The sequence below is a fragment of the Ischnura elegans genome, chromosome 1 (assembly GCF_921293095.1).
Source record: "Ischnura elegans chromosome 1, ioIscEleg1.1, whole genome shotgun sequence".
Taxonomy (NCBI): Eukaryota; Metazoa; Arthropoda; class Insecta; order Odonata; family Coenagrionidae; genus Ischnura; species Ischnura elegans.
The window spans coordinates 34,673,652-34,695,513 of NC_060246.1; the positions used below are offsets into that span (position 1 = coordinate 34,673,652).

At 38.6% G+C, this 21,862-nt stretch overlaps 1 protein-coding gene across 1 annotated transcript in view; it reads left to right on the top strand.

Annotated features, from left to right (window-relative positions):
• The first annotated feature begins 296 nt into the window (after positions 1-296).
• Positions 297-21,862, top strand: part of LOC124174124 (homeotic protein labial-like) — a 62,371-nt gene continuing 40,805 nt past the window's right edge. The window contains exon 1 of the mRNA XM_046553251.1: positions 297-2,929. Coding sequence (XP_046409207.1) covers positions 1,441-2,929 — 1,489 coding nt within the window. The 5' untranslated portion in view covers positions 297-1,440. The remainder of the gene's footprint in view (positions 2,930-21,862) is intronic.

The following is a 21,862-nucleotide window of genomic DNA, read 5'->3' on the forward strand; positions in this document are numbered from 1 at the left end:
CCCAGTTAAGTATCCCAGCAGAGCACGAAATCGCCACCCTTGTCTTCGGGAGAGGCCCGCCGTTTCGGAGGGAGTCGATGGCTTCCCGGAAAAAGTCGACGGAGAGGCTCGTTTGGTGTTGCGGGTGGTGAAGGACTCGAAGGAGCGTGGGAATCCGCAGTGGACAGAGAGGTGACTGGGGGTGTGTGAGCCCCTTAAGACTGTCCGGTGGACATGAGTGAAAGGGAAGGAGGGAGGGAGGGAAAGGGATTCTTCTTTCGTTGGTGAGGGGCGGGGCCACGGAGCGCGAGGGATAATGATGTGAGAGAAGTGTTTGAGGATGTCACGAGGAGGATCCGGGAGACAGCAGCACGTGCTCAAGAAGACGATGCCGTCCGACTATCCAGCGCTTATTTGCAAAGACTGTTGTGTCCGTAGTTTACGAGCAATCCTGCACATTACATTCCTATTCCCGTGCCACTAAACTCGAGTGCTTTCCGACGCAAAAATCTCCCTGGACGAATAGTCTCGGAGTCTCCGACAAGCACACACTATCGGAGCACGCTCGAGTCTTTCGCCGAAGACCCGACTGCTCTTTCGCCGCCCGCCTCCGCTCGAGATAGCCGGTGAAGAGGCTCTCCGATCCCCCTCACCGCCGATGGTCGACGCTGGTCTCCTCCACGGTCATTCATTCCGCCACGGCGGTCGCCGGACGTGGACGACGGATGAGGTGAGAGAGAGAGTGCAGTGTTGTGGTCGCAGGAGAGCGGGCGGAAGACGAAGGGGTAGAACGGAGGGAGTGGGGACGAAGGCCGAGAGGCAGTCGCAGTGTCGCCACTCGACGGCTCGGCGAGGTGGACTAACGAGGAGTATCTCTGTGGAATGCAGAGACGATCAGAATTTGTTCCTCGAGAAAAGACGAACCTAATAATAATTTTTTGAAAAAAAATAATATCGACATTGCCACGGAAAGTGCAGTTAGCTGAAAATCGGGACATGCTCGTGTGAAGCAGATGTGGATCTGAGTTCTGAATCAGTATTGATTGATATATGCGCAGCTTTTACTTCATAAGAATCCAGACATTCACCAGGAACATTTTTTAACGAAAGAGCACCGGCAAGTGGAAGAACAATGCCTTTTAGATGAGTGAATATATATGCGGGTGCTTGGACTTGAAGAAAGATGAATTGAAAAAAGATAAACATTGAAGTGAAAGTGACTACTAAAGTATCTAAAGAACCACTACAGCGATTTATGGGGAGTCCTAACAGTAATTCACAAGTGTGTTATAGAAGTCAGCTGAAGGCAATACCGAAGAACATGAATGCTAAAAATATGACAGCAATCCCGAAATACTAGCATTAGCACCATGTGCCGAAATTATAAAAGTTATATCACCTTTGCCTGTTATTAAAAGGAAACGCAACTGACTGGAAAGGGAAAATATTAATACTTCCGGGATGATGACGATGAACCTAGCCACGGGTGCATACGGAATGTGTGCAAGTGAAGTCGGGGGCGGGTATGGACACACTGCAACACCGCAGCACCACAACATCCACCATCCACACCACGTGCCGCACCACCACTCCCACGCGCACCCTTTCCATCACCCCTCGATCCACCCCGTTCACCAAGGATACCACCATCACCACCACGGCGTCGCGGGCGAGCCGCCGGCGGCAGTCCACGCCGCCTACTTCGGCGAAGACGCCGAGGGCGCGGGAGGGACTTACGGCGGATCGGTCGCCGCATCCACGCCGACGCCTCCGACGACTGGAAATCACCATGTCCACCCTTATTTCCATCAGCATAACCCTCCCACCTCCGAGGACTTGCAGCACCAGCACCAACAACAGCCTTCGCATCATATGCACGAGTCTCAAAGACAGCAGAGAGAAGTTTCGAGACCGCAATCGAGCCAGGAAGAAACCTCGCGCATCATCACCTCGGATAACGGGCTCAGCTACACCAATTTGGACGCCAACGATTACAGAATACCCAATCCACAGCACCAGCAACAGCAAAGTGAGGATGCCTCGCAGCAACAAACGCCGATTGCTGGAGCTATCGTACCGGTACAGCACGAAAATGCCAGGCTACATCAACACCACCACCAACAACAACCCGCGTCCACGGTGGGACAACATCAACACCACAACCCTGTGTCGCCCACCTACACGCCAGGTGGCTACCCTCAAGAAGTTCCAAGCATCCACGAACACACCCTACACCATCAAATGCACCAAATTCCGACTCAAGACGCTAATACAGGTTCGCAGGTTTCGTACGATTCGTACCGATCCCAAAGACTGTCTCACGAACGACCCATAAACCAACATATACTAAACGACAATACCATGTCACCATGTACAGCGACCATGCCAAACGCTCACTTTCCCTTGGAAGGGCCAAACGTCACACTGTCTCCTTCTATGACCCATCATCATCTAAGGAATCCTCACAACCATTCTACGACGGATTCGGGGAGATCGGCTGATATTTCCTGCAACAGCTTGAACGGAGTCAGCGGAGGATACCAACACCACCATATGGCAGTATCTCAAATGCAACAAAGCCATCCGCATTCGCCGATGCAAATCTCACAGCTCCACCCGTCCGTGCTGCACCCGCAAGGTTCCCAAATATCAGCGCATCAAATGTCGCCGCATCATCAGCACCATTCTCAACTTCAGCACGTGAACCAGAGTAATGGTGTACCCGCTGGTCCGCCGCATCACTACAACCACCATCCTGCGTCCGCCGTGGCTGCAGTAGCCGTCTCAGGTCACCTACTTCAGCAACAGCCACAGCAGCACACGCGTCATGGCAGGGGCCAGTCGGGTCAGCTAGACCAGGAGAGACAGCAGCAACAGCACGCAAATACGTCTGCCCAAGCAGTCCCGACTTACAAGTGGATGCAAGTTAAAAGGAACGTACCTAAGCCAGGTCAGTTCTCGTCTTTTGTTATTATTACACTCTTAGACTATTATTATTACACTCACTCTCTTACGCACATGATACTAAAATACGGAAGTACCTCCGGAAACTAATTTTTTTTAGAAAGTGTAAGGCACTAAATACGATATTAAACCCCAATAAATAAAACCAAATGATTGTCTACAATATAGAATTGGGATAAAATGAAATTCTTGCTTCACTTCGCATTAATTTCAGGAGAATACGTTTTTGAAATCTAGAAATGTAGAAACAGTTCAGTAACGTCAAAGCAAATAGCAACAATAATATTAGACCCTACTTCATCGGCCCTTTACTGAGCTTTCTAACTTGAAAATTCTCCTTGACAGTCATTTCTTTCAACCTTTATGCGAAAATTTTAATTTCTTTTGCTACTTTTTCCACTTAAAACCAGTGTTTAAACCACAAGGGCAAGGCCATCAGAATACCACAAGTTTTCAGTAAATGCTAATAATCATTTACTCTCACTCAAATTAATTTTTTCCGCTTCCATTTGCGGCGTTAATCTTCAGAAGATTATGGCAAAAGTATCTATTTAAATGGCGAATTACTGCCGATTTCAGTTCTATGCAGTATTATAGCATGAAAATTAACCATTTCAACATAAACAAGAAAACAAATTTTTCATTCACTGTTTACGGAACGGTCTACGGTACCTCATAAAAAAGGAAACATTTATAGGAGGGTAATTATTCCGAGTTAAAAGAATGTAATTATATTTTTTCATTGATGCAACAACTTTTGCAACCAATTAAGAATTTTAAAAATCCACTCAACCCGCTTTTCAACGATTGTAGTAATTAAAATCTGGCAAATCGTTCAAAACATTGTACAGGTATTTCAAAGACGGGCACATCCTATCGCGGACTTAGGCAAAAATTATGCTATAAATTAAATAATATTTCAGTTGTGCACATGAATAACGTAATAAGTAATTAATCAGAACAATACGTTTGTACGCGAGTAAAATTTAGATGATTAAATATCGAAGACATATTAATCTCTGGTGAAACAAATCATGAGGTGGCAAAGTCCCTTTGAGAAAAATAATGCAGAACAACCCAGCGTATCTTCATATAGTTCGTTACCAACCGATTCACCAGAGTTTCAAACGTCCATATCTAGTGTTGGATGTAGTATAATTTTTCAATGATACATACTGTTAATACATCCTTCACATTAATTAAAATCATATTCATTTGACTATAAAAGGGCAGTAAAATAATCAAAAGCTTATGCATTGGGCAAGCGGCCTTACCCCGTAACAGCAATGGTTTATAAAAACACACATTCGTAAGCGAGCGAGGGAGTGCTTCTTAATATGCCGTAAAATAACCAGAATTTCAAAAGATATTTCGAAAAATAGATTCATCTATGAACCACAATGAACTACTTAGAGGGAAAATATATTTGATTAATAGTTTCGTAAGAAATTTTTAATGAGTAAATTAACTACCCGTTTTCTTTGGCCCATTGCTTTTTGAAAGAGAATCCCAACACATTTTGATGGCAATAAAAATCACCACAAATATTCACCCTAAAAAAACTGTAAGCCTAGAATAACTAATACCAAAATCAATTAAAAATAATTTCATACCTCAACTATCTGGCGGGGTGACAAAATCATAATAGTTTTATATTGACCAAATATCGCATAATGTACAACAATATGGCAATGCTTATTTTCCAGAAGGATTGAAGGGCTTTGTTTTTACCTATGTCTTCGAGTTCAAATTCACCAAATAAATCCTCCCCAAAAAAATTCAATAGCTATATATGATTACAATCAATGTCATGCAAAAGCCCGATTATTTCATGAGAGTAATTTTTCTCAAATCTCAAAGTTAACTGCATCTAAATTGTGTCACTTCAAACCTTTCCACCGTACATAAGAGATATCAAATAAAGCATCTTTCCGTGGTATTAAATTTGAATAGTTACATTAAAATCTTATTCTTCGATATATCAATCATAAACTATGAAAAAAAAATAATTTGGGATCGCCAGCATTCAATTCAAACATTAGTCAATCGAAGCTGAATTCAAACAACAAATCAATGTGAACAACTAGCACAAAAATAGCTAGCTTCATTGGGAACTAATGCCTAAGAAACTCGATTAGTACTAATTAGTACTAATTTCTTAAACCAATACTACATTGACCCTGGCTTTCAGTTGATGTCCTAAGAAATAAAAAGAAATGAGAGAAAAGAGATTTTTATGGAAGCAATTATCCTGAAGGAATATGAATGTAAATGATTTTATAGACACTGCTAGGCACGTTTTACGTCATTTTGACGCCCGGGCTTCAATCTCAATTTCAATGTAATACTATCACAATATAAGCTTTTATAGAACCATGTTTTTTGGATGATACTTATTTATATTGGATATAGTTCTAAGAAGAATCCGCGGAAGTATTTCAGTCAATCTCCAATTTAGCTGCAATAACTAATCATCGACAAATTTTATCACGGGAATCTTTGGAGCTTATGAACAAATAGTATGAAATGGATGAAGACTCCCATGATTCGATTCAGTCGTGGTATTCAGATAGTCATAAGTTTCGGTGCTTCCGTATGTCTTAGTGCGATCCTTGGTATTTTTGATAACCTTACCAAAGCGGTATAACACACAGTTATCTTTACAGTACTTCGTTTGTTCTAGAATGAGAAACGCTTTGGTGACCCTTAGAAAATGCTTTTTATACATAATGATTCTTTAATAGGCATGGGAAATGTAAATACTCATGCCTTGTTCACTAAACACTACGTAAATCGAGTTGGAGTTGTCATTGTATGAGAAAAGCATAAATTTATCCTAATCCTTTATAGCACAATGTTGCTTCTAAGCAACATCATAAATGTATACAATTTCAGTTGCATTCAGGAGAGATTTAAACTACGTGTTCTTTTGTGGTGTAAAGTTTAACGGCGAAATATGTAGTTACCACAATAATTATGATTGCGTAGAAAATTTTCACATTTTTAAAATGAAAAGCCTCGAAATTTAATTTATTCCAGAAACAGCTCTGGGTTATTAAGGGCTTACATTAGATGGTGGAAGGTAAGGTAGTAATCCCTATCGACAATCGCACGAAATATCGAATGTTTCCTTAAATCGATTCCATTATTGATACGTGGAAAGAGTGTTGCACTTTAATGTCTACGGGATATTCAGCCAAGTGACACTGCTGTGAACGGGGCTTCAGAAATTCGTAGCTAAACTCAAACCCAGCCGAGTGAGGACAAGTGCCTGAACCGTACCCTATTTCCAGAAGGAGACAATTTGTACTCGGTGTGTTTAACGCGCGATGTATCTCCTGCTCAAGTTAAACGACGTGATATAGTGGAAGTTAGACATGTTGAATGGAAAGGTTGTTGCACAATAATTTAATGCGTACGACGCGTTTCGGCTCACAGAGCCATTATCTGGTACAAGACCAATTAAGTACTTGTGGAAAAGAGCAACTACCTTTCGTTTCAATATATTTCCAACTCGTCCATGCATGTAATAATCAGCCAAGAAATATTCTGATTATTGTTAACGTCAACCTTCGATTTATCGGTTAAAGAAATCCCGAGTGTTATTATTATCGCTTTCGTTGAATTTGCTGTAATAATTATAACCCAAGCTATGAAGGCATTACCGGGCGAAACTTACAAACCATTACTACCGCATATGTCTGAATGTAGTGCCCCCTTTTTTTTTAAATGCCCGTGGTAAAAGTAAAGGGGGGGACTATATTTAAACGCATTTTTTTAACTTTTCCCGAAACTGAAGCTTCAAAATTAGGGGGGAGGACTATATTCAGAGGGGGACTATACTCGGAGAAATACGGCATTTGAATGCAGGGTTACCGATGAATTAAGCGGAAATGTCTTTTCAATAAAACTGCTCCGATCGAAAAACCCTTACTATCTGTTTTTACACAAACTTCAACTTCCGAACTTCCTCACCCTCCGTTTCAGAACCCTACTCTCCCACGTAGCTATCTTATCAGTCGAGGCGACCCTCGGCAGCCAAGCCAAGCACAATGGGATTGATTCCATTGGACACTATCAGGTATCACGGAGTGAATTCAGACGTTCCACACTCGATTGGAGTGGAGCCGTTGGGAAAAGAGATCCTGATTCTGCAATCGCCTGTAAGCCAATTCTCGGAGATCGACAGAGCCATTGGATTAAACCGTTCAAAGGTAAATAGGCTCAACTTTATCTTAGTTAGTCACTACCCTATTTCTGCCTAAGCAGGAAACTCTATCTGCTTTTGTGGATATTTCAGTGCTTCAATCAGATATAAGTAAGTGGATACATAAACTGCCTACCATTTGATTATCAGTGTTTCCATTATTTTATCTTCGTGATGAGGTTAATAAAGGTATTGGAAATAACACTCATAAAGAATTTACAAAAAGATAAAATTTAATTCAATATTAGTAAATCAAACAATTTTTATATCGTTTCCATTGAATCTGAAGTAGGTACATATATTTTAAAGTTCGTATTTAGGACACGAGTTAGCACAGCGTTTCTATTTTATATAAACTTAGTATTGTAACAGTAGTATTCCAAGTACACTACTCTTGAGAAAACTAAGGAGAAATATCGCGCTTACCAATTGAGACTAAAGGTACATAGCCAAATAATCAGGTACATAGCATAATAAATATCATAGCCAAAAAATACTGACTATTTCCAAAGATATGATACGTGAATGCACGAAAATTATTATTTACTTGTTACTGATAATAGTACCTATACAATTTCGACACAATGAAAGTGCTATTACTTTTTATAGAATAACGGAAGGCATCTACAAATTTGAAGAAGCAATCAATATTGAAATCTGAAATTTTTAAAGGAGTGAAATAAAATGAAAAAAAAATTCCCAACCCCTACAAAGACAATCACGTTAGATTTTAAGGTGACATGAATTCTTAAATTTAACTCCTTCATTATTTCGTGTACATTTAAATAAGAATTGGATTTTAGATCAAGGTAAATTTTTAGTTAACATAAGGAAAAGGTGTCATTCCAAATACATGATAGATGAAGCTTTAAAAATAAAATATCTCATAACAAAATATTCTTCAAAGATGAATTAATTTCTTAAGCCCAAGTTCAATATGGATTTTGGAACTGTGAAACCAGCTAAAATTTCATATTTTTTTAATAAAAGGGGGGACATAACGTGACACATGTTAGGGTGCAAATGACAGAATTAACATGTAGTATACATTAAAACTGCGATTTTAACTAGATATTATTTCATAAACTTTGTGCGCCTGTGTAAAGAGAATTATTCGTTGTGGAAATTCGATTCTCCCTTACTACTTAAGCTCGTTATTTTATAGACGGTAGAGGTTGTTTTTTTTTATTAAAAAAATCAATGCATGAATGAATTCAGTATTTCTAAGAAACATTTAAATACCTCATTAAAATGAAAGAAGCCAATTTTATCAGTACCCTCAAAAATTTTACATCAACATGGATAATATACCCAAAAACAGCTAACTAAGGTATTATAAAATGTACTTCGGAGGCACAACGAGCACCTGAACGAGGAGACTGTGGGAGTCTTACCTACTGGGGTTGTAAATCAGAGGTTACATGGATTATGATAAGCTATGAAAACAATATCGATAAGATTATAAGTACTCAATAATATTGGCATCATGCAGAGCGGAATCAAATAACATTCTTTCCGGCAAAGTTCGAACGCAATCATATAGATTAAGATCTCACGACCTTCCTATACCTACAATTGGCTGTCAGGGAAAGGAAAATGGGATAAAAAACTATTTATCAACAAGAATCAAAAACTTTATCACAGTCTAGAAAATCTCTTCAAAGCAGAACTATCTACTTTATGACTTTATCTTCGATTCTATACAACTGCATCAGTGACAACTTAGCGCTTCCTTTTCCTGCTTTACATGTAGAAATAATGAAAAATTATTTTTCATTTTATTATTTACTGCATAAAACGTGCCACTTGAATTAAATAACACGATTTGCGCGGAAATTTACAGTATTCCAGAGCACTGAAAATAGCAATAACTTTTTCGCAATTTTTCTTCAACACTAATGCTAACGATAGAATAAGGCACGGGACAATTAATAATTACGAATGTCCCGACTCGTACAAATAGCTGGGGTCACAATGAAAAATAGCAACGCGATAATATTCTAAATATTATTGACATTACTCCATAATTTTAACGTAAAATGTTTTCAATGTTACACTTAGGGGCACACAATGATGTGGGAAAATGATGCATGTAGCATATAATATTGGTAGTTCAATAGCGAGTCACTGTCACTAAAACACAAACACATAAAAAGAAAAACTCACACGTGAAAAATTATGATTCGGAGCTTTCGAAACGGTAGCTTCTTGCGAAGAGAGGATTAATTATTGAATAAAGTTCTTATAGCCTATATCAATTATGATAATAATAATAATAATAGTAATTTTGATTCCTTTCTCATTAATTAATGTGAATTCAAACTATTTATGAGCTGATAAAAACTTTTCAATGTCTGAAGAAGTAGCCAGTTGAATGAATTTCTATAAATATCAGAGGTAAAATCTTCATCTAAATTCCATGAAAGCACAGAAACTACTACCTGTTTCCCTTACTATTACCCATAAAGCAGAACTTAAACCAGTTTTTTCCTTCAAAATGCCTCTTATAATGGCATATCAGAGGCCAATGAGATAGATGTGATAAAACAGTTTTTAATTTAATTTAAATTTACAAATATAATTGTTTACATCTTATAAAATAGTCAGATATGAAAAAAATTAAAATCCAAGATATGAAAAAACAGCAGGAAATTTTTAATTTTGGGAAATATTTTTCCCACCTAGTTCGTACTGTGACAGAATTCCTACGTTGCGAACAGTAAAATACGATAAATAATGCAACCATCACTAATCCAATGGCAGAAATAATCACAGAAGTTCATGCTTCCACAACATCACAATTGTTGACCACTATCTCAAAATTTTAAAAATAAAATAAGGCAAAGCGATTCAGGTCAACAATAACACACACTGATTGCCAGCAGTTGGTATCAACTAAGGTACCGTGAAAATTCAACTTAGCTCTAGCATAAATAGTTAATAAAAGAAAAAAATGCTTTCAGATAATTATCATTACCCATTTAATTCAACCAGGATCGAATAATTCACCCTCTTCCGATTGCTAATATCTCTGACCCAAAATTTATTGCCAAAATGTCTGACGGATCACCTTGTTTCTGCGAAAAAAAGGATTGCCAAGGAAAGAATTTATTAACCAGGTCGTCACGTCCAACAACGTTTTTCAGCATTCTTTTTACGCAATTGTCTACTTCGACTGCACACTTAGGAATGATAATTTCATTATCTAACTATATGATACAAATAATTTCAATGAGTATTCCGCATAAAAGTCGGAAAATAAGACAAGACACAAATGCACCTCATTTAGATACCAAATTCATGATTTCCAAACATTCAGTTATGAGAAATAAATATATAAATCTATTTAATACAAGCTAAAAATTCTAACCTGCTTCCATAAATGAACTCATTTATGTGTACTGAAAAAATAACCAATGAGTTTTCGCGATACATGGTTAGTCTTACATTGAGTAATAAAATAATATTAAATTATCACTTCCGACCTCTCAAGCTGCCAGCCTTTTTTATTACGATAAATGACAATTTAAATTCTTCGTCTGATACAGAAACAAAATTTTCTCACAAGGAAACTGAGTGAAGCAATTTGATTTGAGCCCCCTCCTCTATGCGAAGAACGCTATGAAATTTCCTGCGACGATTTTTCAATGGTCAATAAAATACAATACACAGATAAGAGATTAAATCTAAGGGATCATTATTGCTACGCGGCGATGCAGGACTTTAGCCCGTTGTTCTACTTGGACTATTCCACCACAGTTCAATGAGAAAGAGCATATATTGAGCGTCAACTAGGATCTGTTAACTAAACATTAACGAGGAAAAATCAGCCGCCAGCATTCTCTGAGGGCCTTCTGTTTGAGGGACGACCAGATTAAAAATCCTGAGATGTTCCTCGAATGATGGAATACGTACACTGTAAAGTGTACCTACTAGCTGGATGGTACCTCAAGTTTCACATTTTCCCCATCTGAAAGGGAAGCTTGTTCTTTCCTCCGTTTGGGCTGCTACTTGGGAATTGTAACCGTAAACCGAAATTGCAAATTTATGCATTTTTTTTCTGACCAGATTACCACCACAAATGGCCCTGGATGTCAGTTTTCCTGCAAAATAATTCACCAACCAGCTTCCCTAAAGGCGAAAATGAGCTTCAACATAAGCATGTAAACCGTTGAGGATGGTCAATTTCAATATAATTCCTCTCAATTAAAGAGCTAAATATTTCCAAAATGTTTTAACTCAATTTCGCTACATAAAGGCAGCAAACTTTCAACTGACCCCTGTTGAGGATCACCTAATGGATGCTTATGGATTTATGAAATAATAACAAAGGGATGCCTAACGGTCGTCACTTCAATTTTCAACGCAAACATATTCACGATACCAAAGAAAATAAATACAGGCTGGATAAAAAAAATAGGAAAATAAAGACGAATGGCAGCAAGATGTTTTGAACGGGATAAATGACTACATGAAAAATAATCCAAATCAATGCGTTACCACAATGAAATATTTTTTAAATATATTATTTTAGCCAAAAAAGTGAAAGGTCGCCGTATGGAGAGAAAACAGTTAGCATATTTAAAATACAAATCAGGTCAGTTAAATTAATTTTTAAAAGGCCTGGACCAAATCTGTACAGACATGATTCAAAATTTTGTTCATAAAGAGTTAACTATGAAATAATAAAAAACGCTGTATTAAATTTATCATAAGAGGCTATAACGAAAGGAAATAAGGAATAAAGAAATAAAGGAAAACAGGGAATAAATAAATAAGTAAATATTAACGAGGTAGATTTCATAGAAAAGTTGATAGGGAAGAAAAAAATCATTATTCAAGGTAAATACACTTTTTTCAGCAATGCAAATTACATGTTTAGATACGGCGAAATCCATTAGAAAATTCTGTAAATGATATACGCTAAATTAATTGCGAGCCAACTAGATTACAAAGTCATTTCCACTTTTAACCAAATTATAAACCATGATCAGATATTCGTTTTTCAGAAAATAAACTATGGACGCCCACAGAGGTAACCCCGACATGAGTATTTAGTGGACTTAAAGCTATTGTTTAGAGCCCGGATTTTGCTAGGGTAGTTTCAGAAGATCAACTGAAGCAGCCAAATTCCTTTTCGACTAAAATGTTTTTCGAATCATGTCTCCCATGAGACCGATTGCGGCACGCGATCATGGAACCACGAACTCTCGGTTCAAAAATCAGAGATCCGAACAGAGATAAATGATATTTTGGTACTGTGACCTTCTTCGAGGGGAGAGCATGCTCATTCAAAGCATAATATGGCTAAATAAACAAAATCATTTCCGCGCTTGACTTCTGTTGTCTCACGCGACTGGAACTGAAAGTTCTAGGCGACCCCTTCCAAAATAGCGAAAGCAAAACTATGGAGTCGTTAAATCTGAATAAAGTTGAAAAGATAGAAAACAATTCCATGAACTTTATGGTTTAATAAAGCGGAAATAATACCTTTAAGTAATCATTGTTGAATATGCTGAGTCAATTCTTAAAAATAAACTAAGACAAGCATTCATAATATCGAATTGAATCTGTATTGCGTGACGTAAATAACCTACGCACCTCATTATTGAACATAATACTCCTGATTCTATCATTCTATAAAAGCTTACTAGCAACCGCTCCAATTGCGGTCCAACATTAACAGGTCCCCTGCTGCGTAACTCGAGGTCATGTAATAAATCTTACCTCTAATGACTGAAGGTAAACAACTTCAAAACATTCAGTCAACCGTGGGAATTTGAAAAAAGAGGTGCACTTATCTAAGCGCCGCAGTAGCTAACGCTGTAACATCTGTATTATTCTGAGTACCATCATTATCTATATCATTGTTTCATCATTTTACTTTTTCTAAAATCACTTCATTAAAGACCTATATCACTTATACCCGATTAGAAAAACCTTCCAGGGGTGCTAATATTTTGCTTCTTCCCTGATCGTCGAACTTTTTCCTTCACGGGGAAAGGCTTTGCCACATAAAACGAAAACTACCAAGGTATCTTAGTGGTACTGATTGACCAGCTTCCAAAACTGCCTTCCATTATAAGAACTTTCAAATAAAAGAAACCAAACCTTATGCGGGAAAAGTTAGATCCTTACAATGTTTGGTTCTTCACATAATGCATTTAGTCCTGTTACATTGATTCATGGTCTAATGCTCCCAAAACTATTGACATTATGGACAAAGGAAGAAATAACTAAAATATCATAAGGTATACGGCGATTAAATTTATATTGACGCCAAAATCTCTTCCCTGACGAAATATATACAGCCAGTAGGCACTTATCAGCACATTGGAGCGATGGTTTTCATCTGCTATGCACGTGCGATGAGAGATGCATAGGCGGAAAAAGTTATTTGGAATGAACTAACTCTATGACACCCTTCCACCTTCATTTACCTTTACTGGAGATCTATATTTAATCTGTGCGAGAAATAAGATTTCTTGGATATTTCACTTTTACCTATACTACTACTTTTTTACAGAACGCGACCCAAACTGCTTCAGCCAACGGTTATTCCCAAAATTTAACAGACAAATTGATATTTAAAAAACAGAGAAGGTTTGCTATCGACCAAATGTTTTCGGCGGACGAGAATAAAAAGAAGTAGCGGTGCACAGTGACGTATCTCGATGCACATTCTATGAAAATGCCTCATCATTTACCTAGAGACAAATTCTGCATGGCTTCTAAACCTAATACCACTTTGAGAAGACTTCTTGTAAAATGAAAGGATCCAATAGACCAATTAGACAAATTTGCAACGTATTCGTTGAAATGCAGCGATTGTAATAGTGTCTACGTGGGGCAGACAGGAAGAAGCTTCGAAGTGAGGGAGAAAGAACATTTGAGTGCTTACAACAATAACAAAGATGATAAAAGTAATTTTGCTGAACACTTAATTAGCAACTGCCATAGGAGCGATTTTAAAATAAATAATTTAAAATAATGCAACGACCGCCGTGAATTGGACTCTAGAGAGCAGTTTGAAATTTTAAAAATTATTGAAAGTCAGGACAGCACTCTGTTAACCGAATATTTTACCCATCCTTTCCTCCTATTCTGGCGTCCATTTAAAAATTCATCTCTTCCCCCTTTAGGTAAGTAGGTAACAAGAAAAAGATAAATGCATCATAATTTACGTCTGAAGATGATGATTACTCATCGAAACCCGGGTCGCGTTAAAATAAAAAGTAGTGGTATAAGTAAAAGTAAAATAACCAAGAAACGTTATCATTTATACCGCACAATTAAGAGAGAGTTAGTGAAATTTGTACGAGAAATGTTAATTTAAAATAATGTACATCGGGAATTCTGCTGAAGCCAGACAAAGGGATGGGCAGCTAGGGTCATGTTATCGTCTTGAACCGAACATCCCAACTATTCAAGTCAAAAAGCGAGAACGTCTTACCTCGAGAAAAAAAATATAGGAAAAACATTATGGAAAATAAATAGGAGTTTGCCGGAGAGTTTTGGGGAGGTACGAACAGGGACTGGTAAGGGACCGGTAGGTGCGGAGGGGATAATCGTTGGGGAGGCTCCACTAGGTTAGCCACTTGAGCGAAGATGAAAGGATCATCGATGCCCAAGGAGCCAAAAGAGTCCGGAAGGGTTGCCGGGCGCACGCAGGCCAGCTAATGGGGATTTAAAAGCAGGGGAGGATAGGAAGACCATCGTAAAACATCGTGGTATGATTAGTTCAACTTTTAAAATCACTAAGTATATGTCAATCGTGCATGGCAAATTTCTTTGGACCCGGATAATCATATTATATTTTCTCTTCCACCTGATTGTCTCCCCCTTCAATGAGGGAAGAGCTCACAGCGATTAGACCCAACGGCCAGGCAAATCACTGCTTCGGCCTTAGAAATCTCTTTTTTCTCTTGAGCGGCCATTTATTTTTTAGCCTGTGCCGCTTCTTATGAGCAGGAATAGAAGGATCTCACCTTGATATCACCTTGATAATGTTACTCTGTAACGGAACCATGGTCGGTCTCAATAAATTACCCTGTGGAAATAGCAAAGTTGTTGATCCTTCTATTATTGCGATTATGGATTTCCACCAAGTTACGCCCGCTAATATTAATTAGCTTCTCGCAAGTTCATGGACACTTCCTTTAACCCACTGAGTGCCAACCTATTTCCTAGGTGAAGAAAGATCTGAGGTCTTCCCGGCGTATGATGATGTTGAAGTTATTTCGGGTTTCCCACCGGATGAGGTTCTCCATCTCTGCCGACGTTTCGATGGTCGTGTCGTCCATCGTTATCAGGGCTATGAAGACAAGCCCTGATGACGATGGACGACACGACCATCGAAACGTCGGCAGAGATGGAGAACCTCATCCGGTGGGAAACCCGAAATAACTTCAACAACTATTTCCTAGGTACTACGCTAAAAGTGCCGAGGCCTTGTTGCTGATTTTGCAGTAGGTTAAGAAAAAAAATGAGGTCTCAAAAACAACTAAAGGTATACATTCCAAAACTCTAGGAAATATTTATTATATGTGGTTTCACGTTTTTAATGTAGTACTTGACAGTTTTTGGTAATATGAGATAATAATTATAATATAAAAAAGTTGCAGGAGGAGCGCCATCGCACTCCTGGCACTTTTAGCGAGAGATAGGAGGAGTTACCGGCACTCTAAGGGTTAAACACGGAGATGTAATAGTTCTGCAAGATACGTCTAGTGAAAAAAGCCTTTACAGTGCCTTGAGAGCTCCATACTGGTAAATTGTTGGACTATCCACATGGTTATACTTCAAAGATATGTGATCACTCGATACAAAATATTTGTCTTTACCCTTCCCTTATGAGCTCGAAAAATTCTAGTTTGGCACTGTATGGTATTTGTACCGTGATAATTTAATTATGATGTAATTTAACAGTTCATTCGAGGCTTGGAGAAAATTTATTCAAATACCACTTTCGGGTGGTTATTTCGGAAACGCGAGGTTACCCAGGGCTAAAACAGATCAAGGCGTTGTGCTAAGATAAAAATGTATCACAGACTCCATTTAAAAAACTAATTTCGTTATTCCCGTAAATTAAAATTAAAATCAAATCAAATAATGCTACCGTCCAGCCATCAAACCTTAGGAATCGTAGCCCACCATTTGAGACTGGAAGGTATGAAACATTCACTGCGTTAAGTGTAGTAACGATATCCAGAAATGACCACTGCATGATTGACTTGCGCATCCAAATCACAACTACAGCAACACATTTTTTTATAGATTTTACATCGAGGTTACATTTCAGAGATTAATAAATAACAAATAAACACAGCTATTGGAATCAGCAATCTATTAAAAATAAGCAGCTGATTTAGTAAATCTTTTCCTGATTAATTAACTCTTTCGTTTTGTTCGTTCCCCATCTTCTAAAAAATCTACAAGAGTTTTGAAAATAAGTCAAGAAGGATTCCCTCATTTCCTCAAATGGTACCACAATTAAGTCCGAAACGAATTAAAAAATTAAAGGAGAAACATCTGAGAACAAAAATTTTTCTGCTTGCGATAAACACATACACCTTGAGAACGCACAAAATGAGAAACTAATGCCAAAAACACCAATCTGCTTCCTTTCTAGGAAATTAAAATCCGGGAATATTGTTACTGTTTCAATTGAAATTTGAACTGCAACTACTATTCAGTAAAGTATTCGACCGCCTCTCTTCAATAACAGAGCAACGAGAAGAAGAAGACGAGTAAAAATACCACAATAAGGTTTTTTCAGGAGATAATATTGTGTATTCTCACTGTGGCCGGTCGACGTGTCACCCCCTTCACCGCGACTGCCGTGTGTAACCCTCTCTTCATCCACCCTAATTTGCCTCTCTTGGTGCGGCGTCAATCCTGTCTGCTGCTCCATTAGCCCAACCCCTTCCCACTCCACACGCCTCACCCCGAATGCGATATCAAGCTCCCCCACCACCCACGCTACCCTCCCCCACCACCTCCCCGCCACCGCAGAGATTTGCATCCACTCGCTTGCCAAAGCCAACGAAAATCCCAGCCGCCGCCGCCGCCAGTCCCGTTCCCGCTTGCTAACTCAACAGCCGCCCTCCCAAACAGTCACACGAAATTCGACACTTCGACTCGTCGTCTTGAAGAGCGGACCATCTCCAATGGCTCACTCACGCGCGAAGCGTGAGAACCTAAAACGCTTCACCGTGGTTTCATTGGATGGTGAAAAAAATAGGTAATTTTGTGGGGGTATGCATCTAATCATTCGTAAAATATGTCCGTTTTAGGCGTTCAGCATATTGATCAGATACTTTTTTTACCATATATGCACCTAAAATATTCCAATACACACCTTGCGTGGGTAATATTTTTAAGTTTAGCCAACATGAAAACACAATAATTGAGTAAATTATTTTCAAAATTAATCACAATCGCAATCATAAAACAAAAAGAAGATAATAACAAAAAGTAACATTAATTACCAAAATGGTCAAGGCCGGTGGAATGCCGCAAACAAATTTTTGTACAAATTTATAATGTCGCTAACGTCGATGATATCTGTCCGCGAAACATTTCCTTATACAAGTTTATATTCATTTCACCTGAAAGAGTGTTAAATAAGATACATATTCTATTGATTGCTGCATCCGTACAAATATTTAGCATAAAATATTAATGTTTTTGTGGCGTTGTAACCGAAAAAAGTGTAGCTCATGTGAATGATAAGGGTAATTGCAAAATTACATTAATAACACACCGGCCTCGGTGGCGGTGGGGTAAAGTCCTCGCCTGCCAAACTGTAGGTCGTGGGTCCGAATCCCGCCTGGGTAGGTGGTCCCTATCCAGGGCATGGATCTTTGATTTGTTCTTTGTTGATCCTCCGTTGAAAAGACCTGTATGTGCTGTATACGGGGAAGTTAGAAAAAAAATAACATATCCATAGTGAAACCTCTGGAGGAAATGTGATGGCGAGAAAGGCTTTCTTTGAGCAAGGATGAGCCAAATGAAAAATTAAGCGCTCTAGTTACTCTCAGATTCATCTTCCAGATTCATCTTCAAATATCTACCCACTTGCATTGTAAGGAAGAGACTATAGTAGTTAGGATTGTAAATATATCCACTTTATAATTTAATGTGAGTAACTAAGATATTGCATCCAGCACTTTCTGCCAAAAAAAATAAATTCAACCTTCGTAACACGTATTGAATGAACGGACCATTTCTCCTAGCTCATGATTCAGTAATTTTTATTTCCCTCGAGTATTCAAAGATAGAATTCTAATGAAGAAAATTTAGAGTCCTCACACAGAGTACGGAACAGCATAACCACCAAAAAACTGCGCTCGCCAGCCCACGTTCTTGCTTTCGTAAAACATGGTAATACGTAACTTTTCGTCAGAGAAATACAATTCTCTTATGCAATTGGCTGCAATCCATACCTATGCTAGATATTATAGCGGGACATTTCAGCATTATCTTGTGTAAAGGTATCGCATAAACTGTATTATTCCGGTGAAAATTGAGAGCCATGAATTTGTGGCAATGCATCGTTCAAATGCGTTATTATCAATTAGAATGAACAAAGTAATAATAAGTGATATAAACTTTTAGAATTCGGTGAAGGAATCTAAATTTATTTGTTATTATCATAACCGTGAGTAGCGAGAGAGCAAAGGGTTTTAGCCTAATTTGTTTTAAGCTGATGTCTAAAACTTAGTTAAAAATAAATTCATGAGTTTGATGCACACATTCTCTCGTATTGCATTTGATATAACGACAACATAACTTCGGTGACAAATTTTTTCCTCTGAAATCACTGGCAAATGTCCATTAACAAATAGTCAACAATTATATTTATTGGAGAGCATTTTCTTACACAAACTTTTTATTTCAAAGAGTAATACATTTAACGCAAACCAACGACGAGGTATAATTATCATCTATGCATGTCATCAAAGAGGAGTCGTAGAGGAGTAGATAAATAAATGGGCGACATATCCGCGTTATTCAACTTCCCCAGCTGATTTCTCACAACTGACATACTAACTTGTAAGAATGCCAGAAAGTATATCTCAGTAGATTCCAATAGTATAAAGTATACTATATTTTAAAGCATCCCTGATGCTCATAACAATAAAGGTAAGAGGCATTTCATAAAGTCACGGAAGCAAACCCAAAGATCAAGTTCCAAAATATCCATAATAACTACTTCCTTCAATGCAAGGATATAATTATCACGAATCCCCTTAGATTTCATCTTTAACGGATTTTTGATCAGTTGAAAAATGCTCAAAATGATGATAGCAACTTTAATTTCATATTCTGAATGGAAGCGGGCATATTTAATACTGATGATTTCTATCTGTAAACGGTATTATGGATGCGTTTATAATTATCATAGTTACTTAACATCATACTTATATTCATCATCAAATCCAGGATCACTCATTTACAGAATTTTCGCGTTTTTGTTGAGATAATACTCGAATAGAAGAGCATCACATAATTACAGGATGATAACACGCCTCGAAATTTCAACGAAACAAATTCACGGATGCTGAAGACATTAAGCTCCCTGCCACATTCGTGCACCAACACAATCAATTAAACGAGGCTCTTATGTTCCCTTTTCATTTAACTCTGGTGGACAATTCCGAGCGCACCGCGATGGCATGGAGGGGGAGGGGGCGCCAATTATAATCCCATTTTTCACGAAAACGGTATCGCCCGCATTCAATCTCCTCTTTTTATTACTCTTTTCTCACCAGGCCACCTTCACCTTTCATAAAAAAACCCGAGGAACCAAATATCCTTTATCCCCAAAATGCATTGCCACCTTCTCACCAACACGATCCTTCTCGAAAAAAGAGAGAGAGAGAGAAAAGCGCCTCTTGTTCTTTGCCTTCTTTTCCAGAAGGACTCAACTTCTTTCAACACTTCCTATTCGTGCGAAGCATATTTATAACCCCACCCACCCCGCCTCGCTTCCCACTTACCTTTTGCCGCTCTCCCCTCGCACAACCTCTCTGAGGTCGGAAATTGGGAAGGCACGAATTGGATCCCGAAAAAGGGAGCGAGGCACGCAAAGCAGTCCTTAAGGAAGACGCGGGAGAGGCCCGCCCGCCTTGGGCGGCGAAGCGGACGCAGTGGAAGTCCCGTCGGGGGTGAGTGAGGGTGAAAGGTGAGGGGATTAAAATAGTGTGCAAGGGTGCGGGTGGTTAGGGTGGACGCTGATGATGTGGCAGACCCACCCACGCCAAGGCCTCGGTCCTCCACTCCGACTAATACCGTATCGTACGTGGCAGGACGCCCGAACCAAGCGTCGGCCTTTCTAGGTCTCAGAGTGACGCCTCCTCCACTCATCAAAAAGCCTCCTGAATAATCTCACATTCGCGTGAAATCAGTGGTTTTCGAGTTTAAGTTTTACATTGATTTGTGATACCGCTGAATGTAATTGTTTTTGTATTGGAAAAACCGGTAGAAAAATAAGTTTACATCAATCCGAACATTTTAAATATTTTTTAAATTTTAATAGCAAATTTATATTTGCCACAATTTTTTTAAATAATAAACATTACTCTGGGTTTATTCTGAAATTTTGACGTGTTTGTGACAAAGGTAAGAAATTGAATTTTATGGAGAACTTTGAAATTTTATCATATCTGAAGGTAGGTATATAAGAATGATGTATTAAATAGCCTCGTCCCTTCTAACCCCTCGCCTTTCTACTCAGTACCCATCCCCCCACCACCTCCCCCATGGTCAGATATGTTGTCATTGACACACCAGTTTTTTGTCTGTTCACTTGCCCTCCCTCCCCCATTTTCATAGATTCCCCATTACCCACTCACCACCGTCTCCCCCATTCAATGGTTGTGATACCCAACAGGTATATATACCGCCCCGTCTGTACGACTATATCTCGTACGACTCATACATCTATTTGTTCACCTCTTGATAATTATCTCAAAATTTCGAAACCAGTTGAGTATTTTTATAATACTAGGTGGAATACAACAAAGTTTTCTTTATAATGTATCCCCTTACATTCGTGCTCCTAAAGTCACATTCGTGCTGAGGATTTCCTCTAATTCAAGGCGCAGGTGAATGACAAAAGAAATTACAGAACCAGAAAAACGGAAGTTATCAGTTAACCTGATAGAGTCTTTGGCCATTAAATGAAAATGAAACGGGTATGCAAAGCCAGCCAAAAGGTAACCTACTCCAAAATTTTCATCGAAAAGAAATAAAACTTTGATTGAAGTACCACTGTGCCCCAACAGCCGTCGAGGGCAACTTAATTTAAGTGTTTCAGTAGCTCCCAACCAACCGGAAATCTTCCGCGTGTTATTTCTGACAACGAACGGATGGGTTAATTTCGGCTCTCGCTCCTCCGAGGTGAGAAATCTTCATTAGCGTTTGGTCAGGGATAAATTCTCACGACTGATTTCGATTTTCGAGCGACAGGTGGGCGCATACACCAATTAAGCTCAGACTTAAAAAGCGAATTTTAACTCTCACTAGGAATGTTACCGACTCGTTACCATACTATTACTAAATGCTATTACCTAGGCATTCTGACTACCGAATAAACCGAGAATTTCATCTTCAGACTATATTATATATCTCTTTTCCGGCTTAATCGTGTAAATCTTCCACGCACATATTTTCTGTTCCACTTAAAACATTTCTTATCACTCCTAG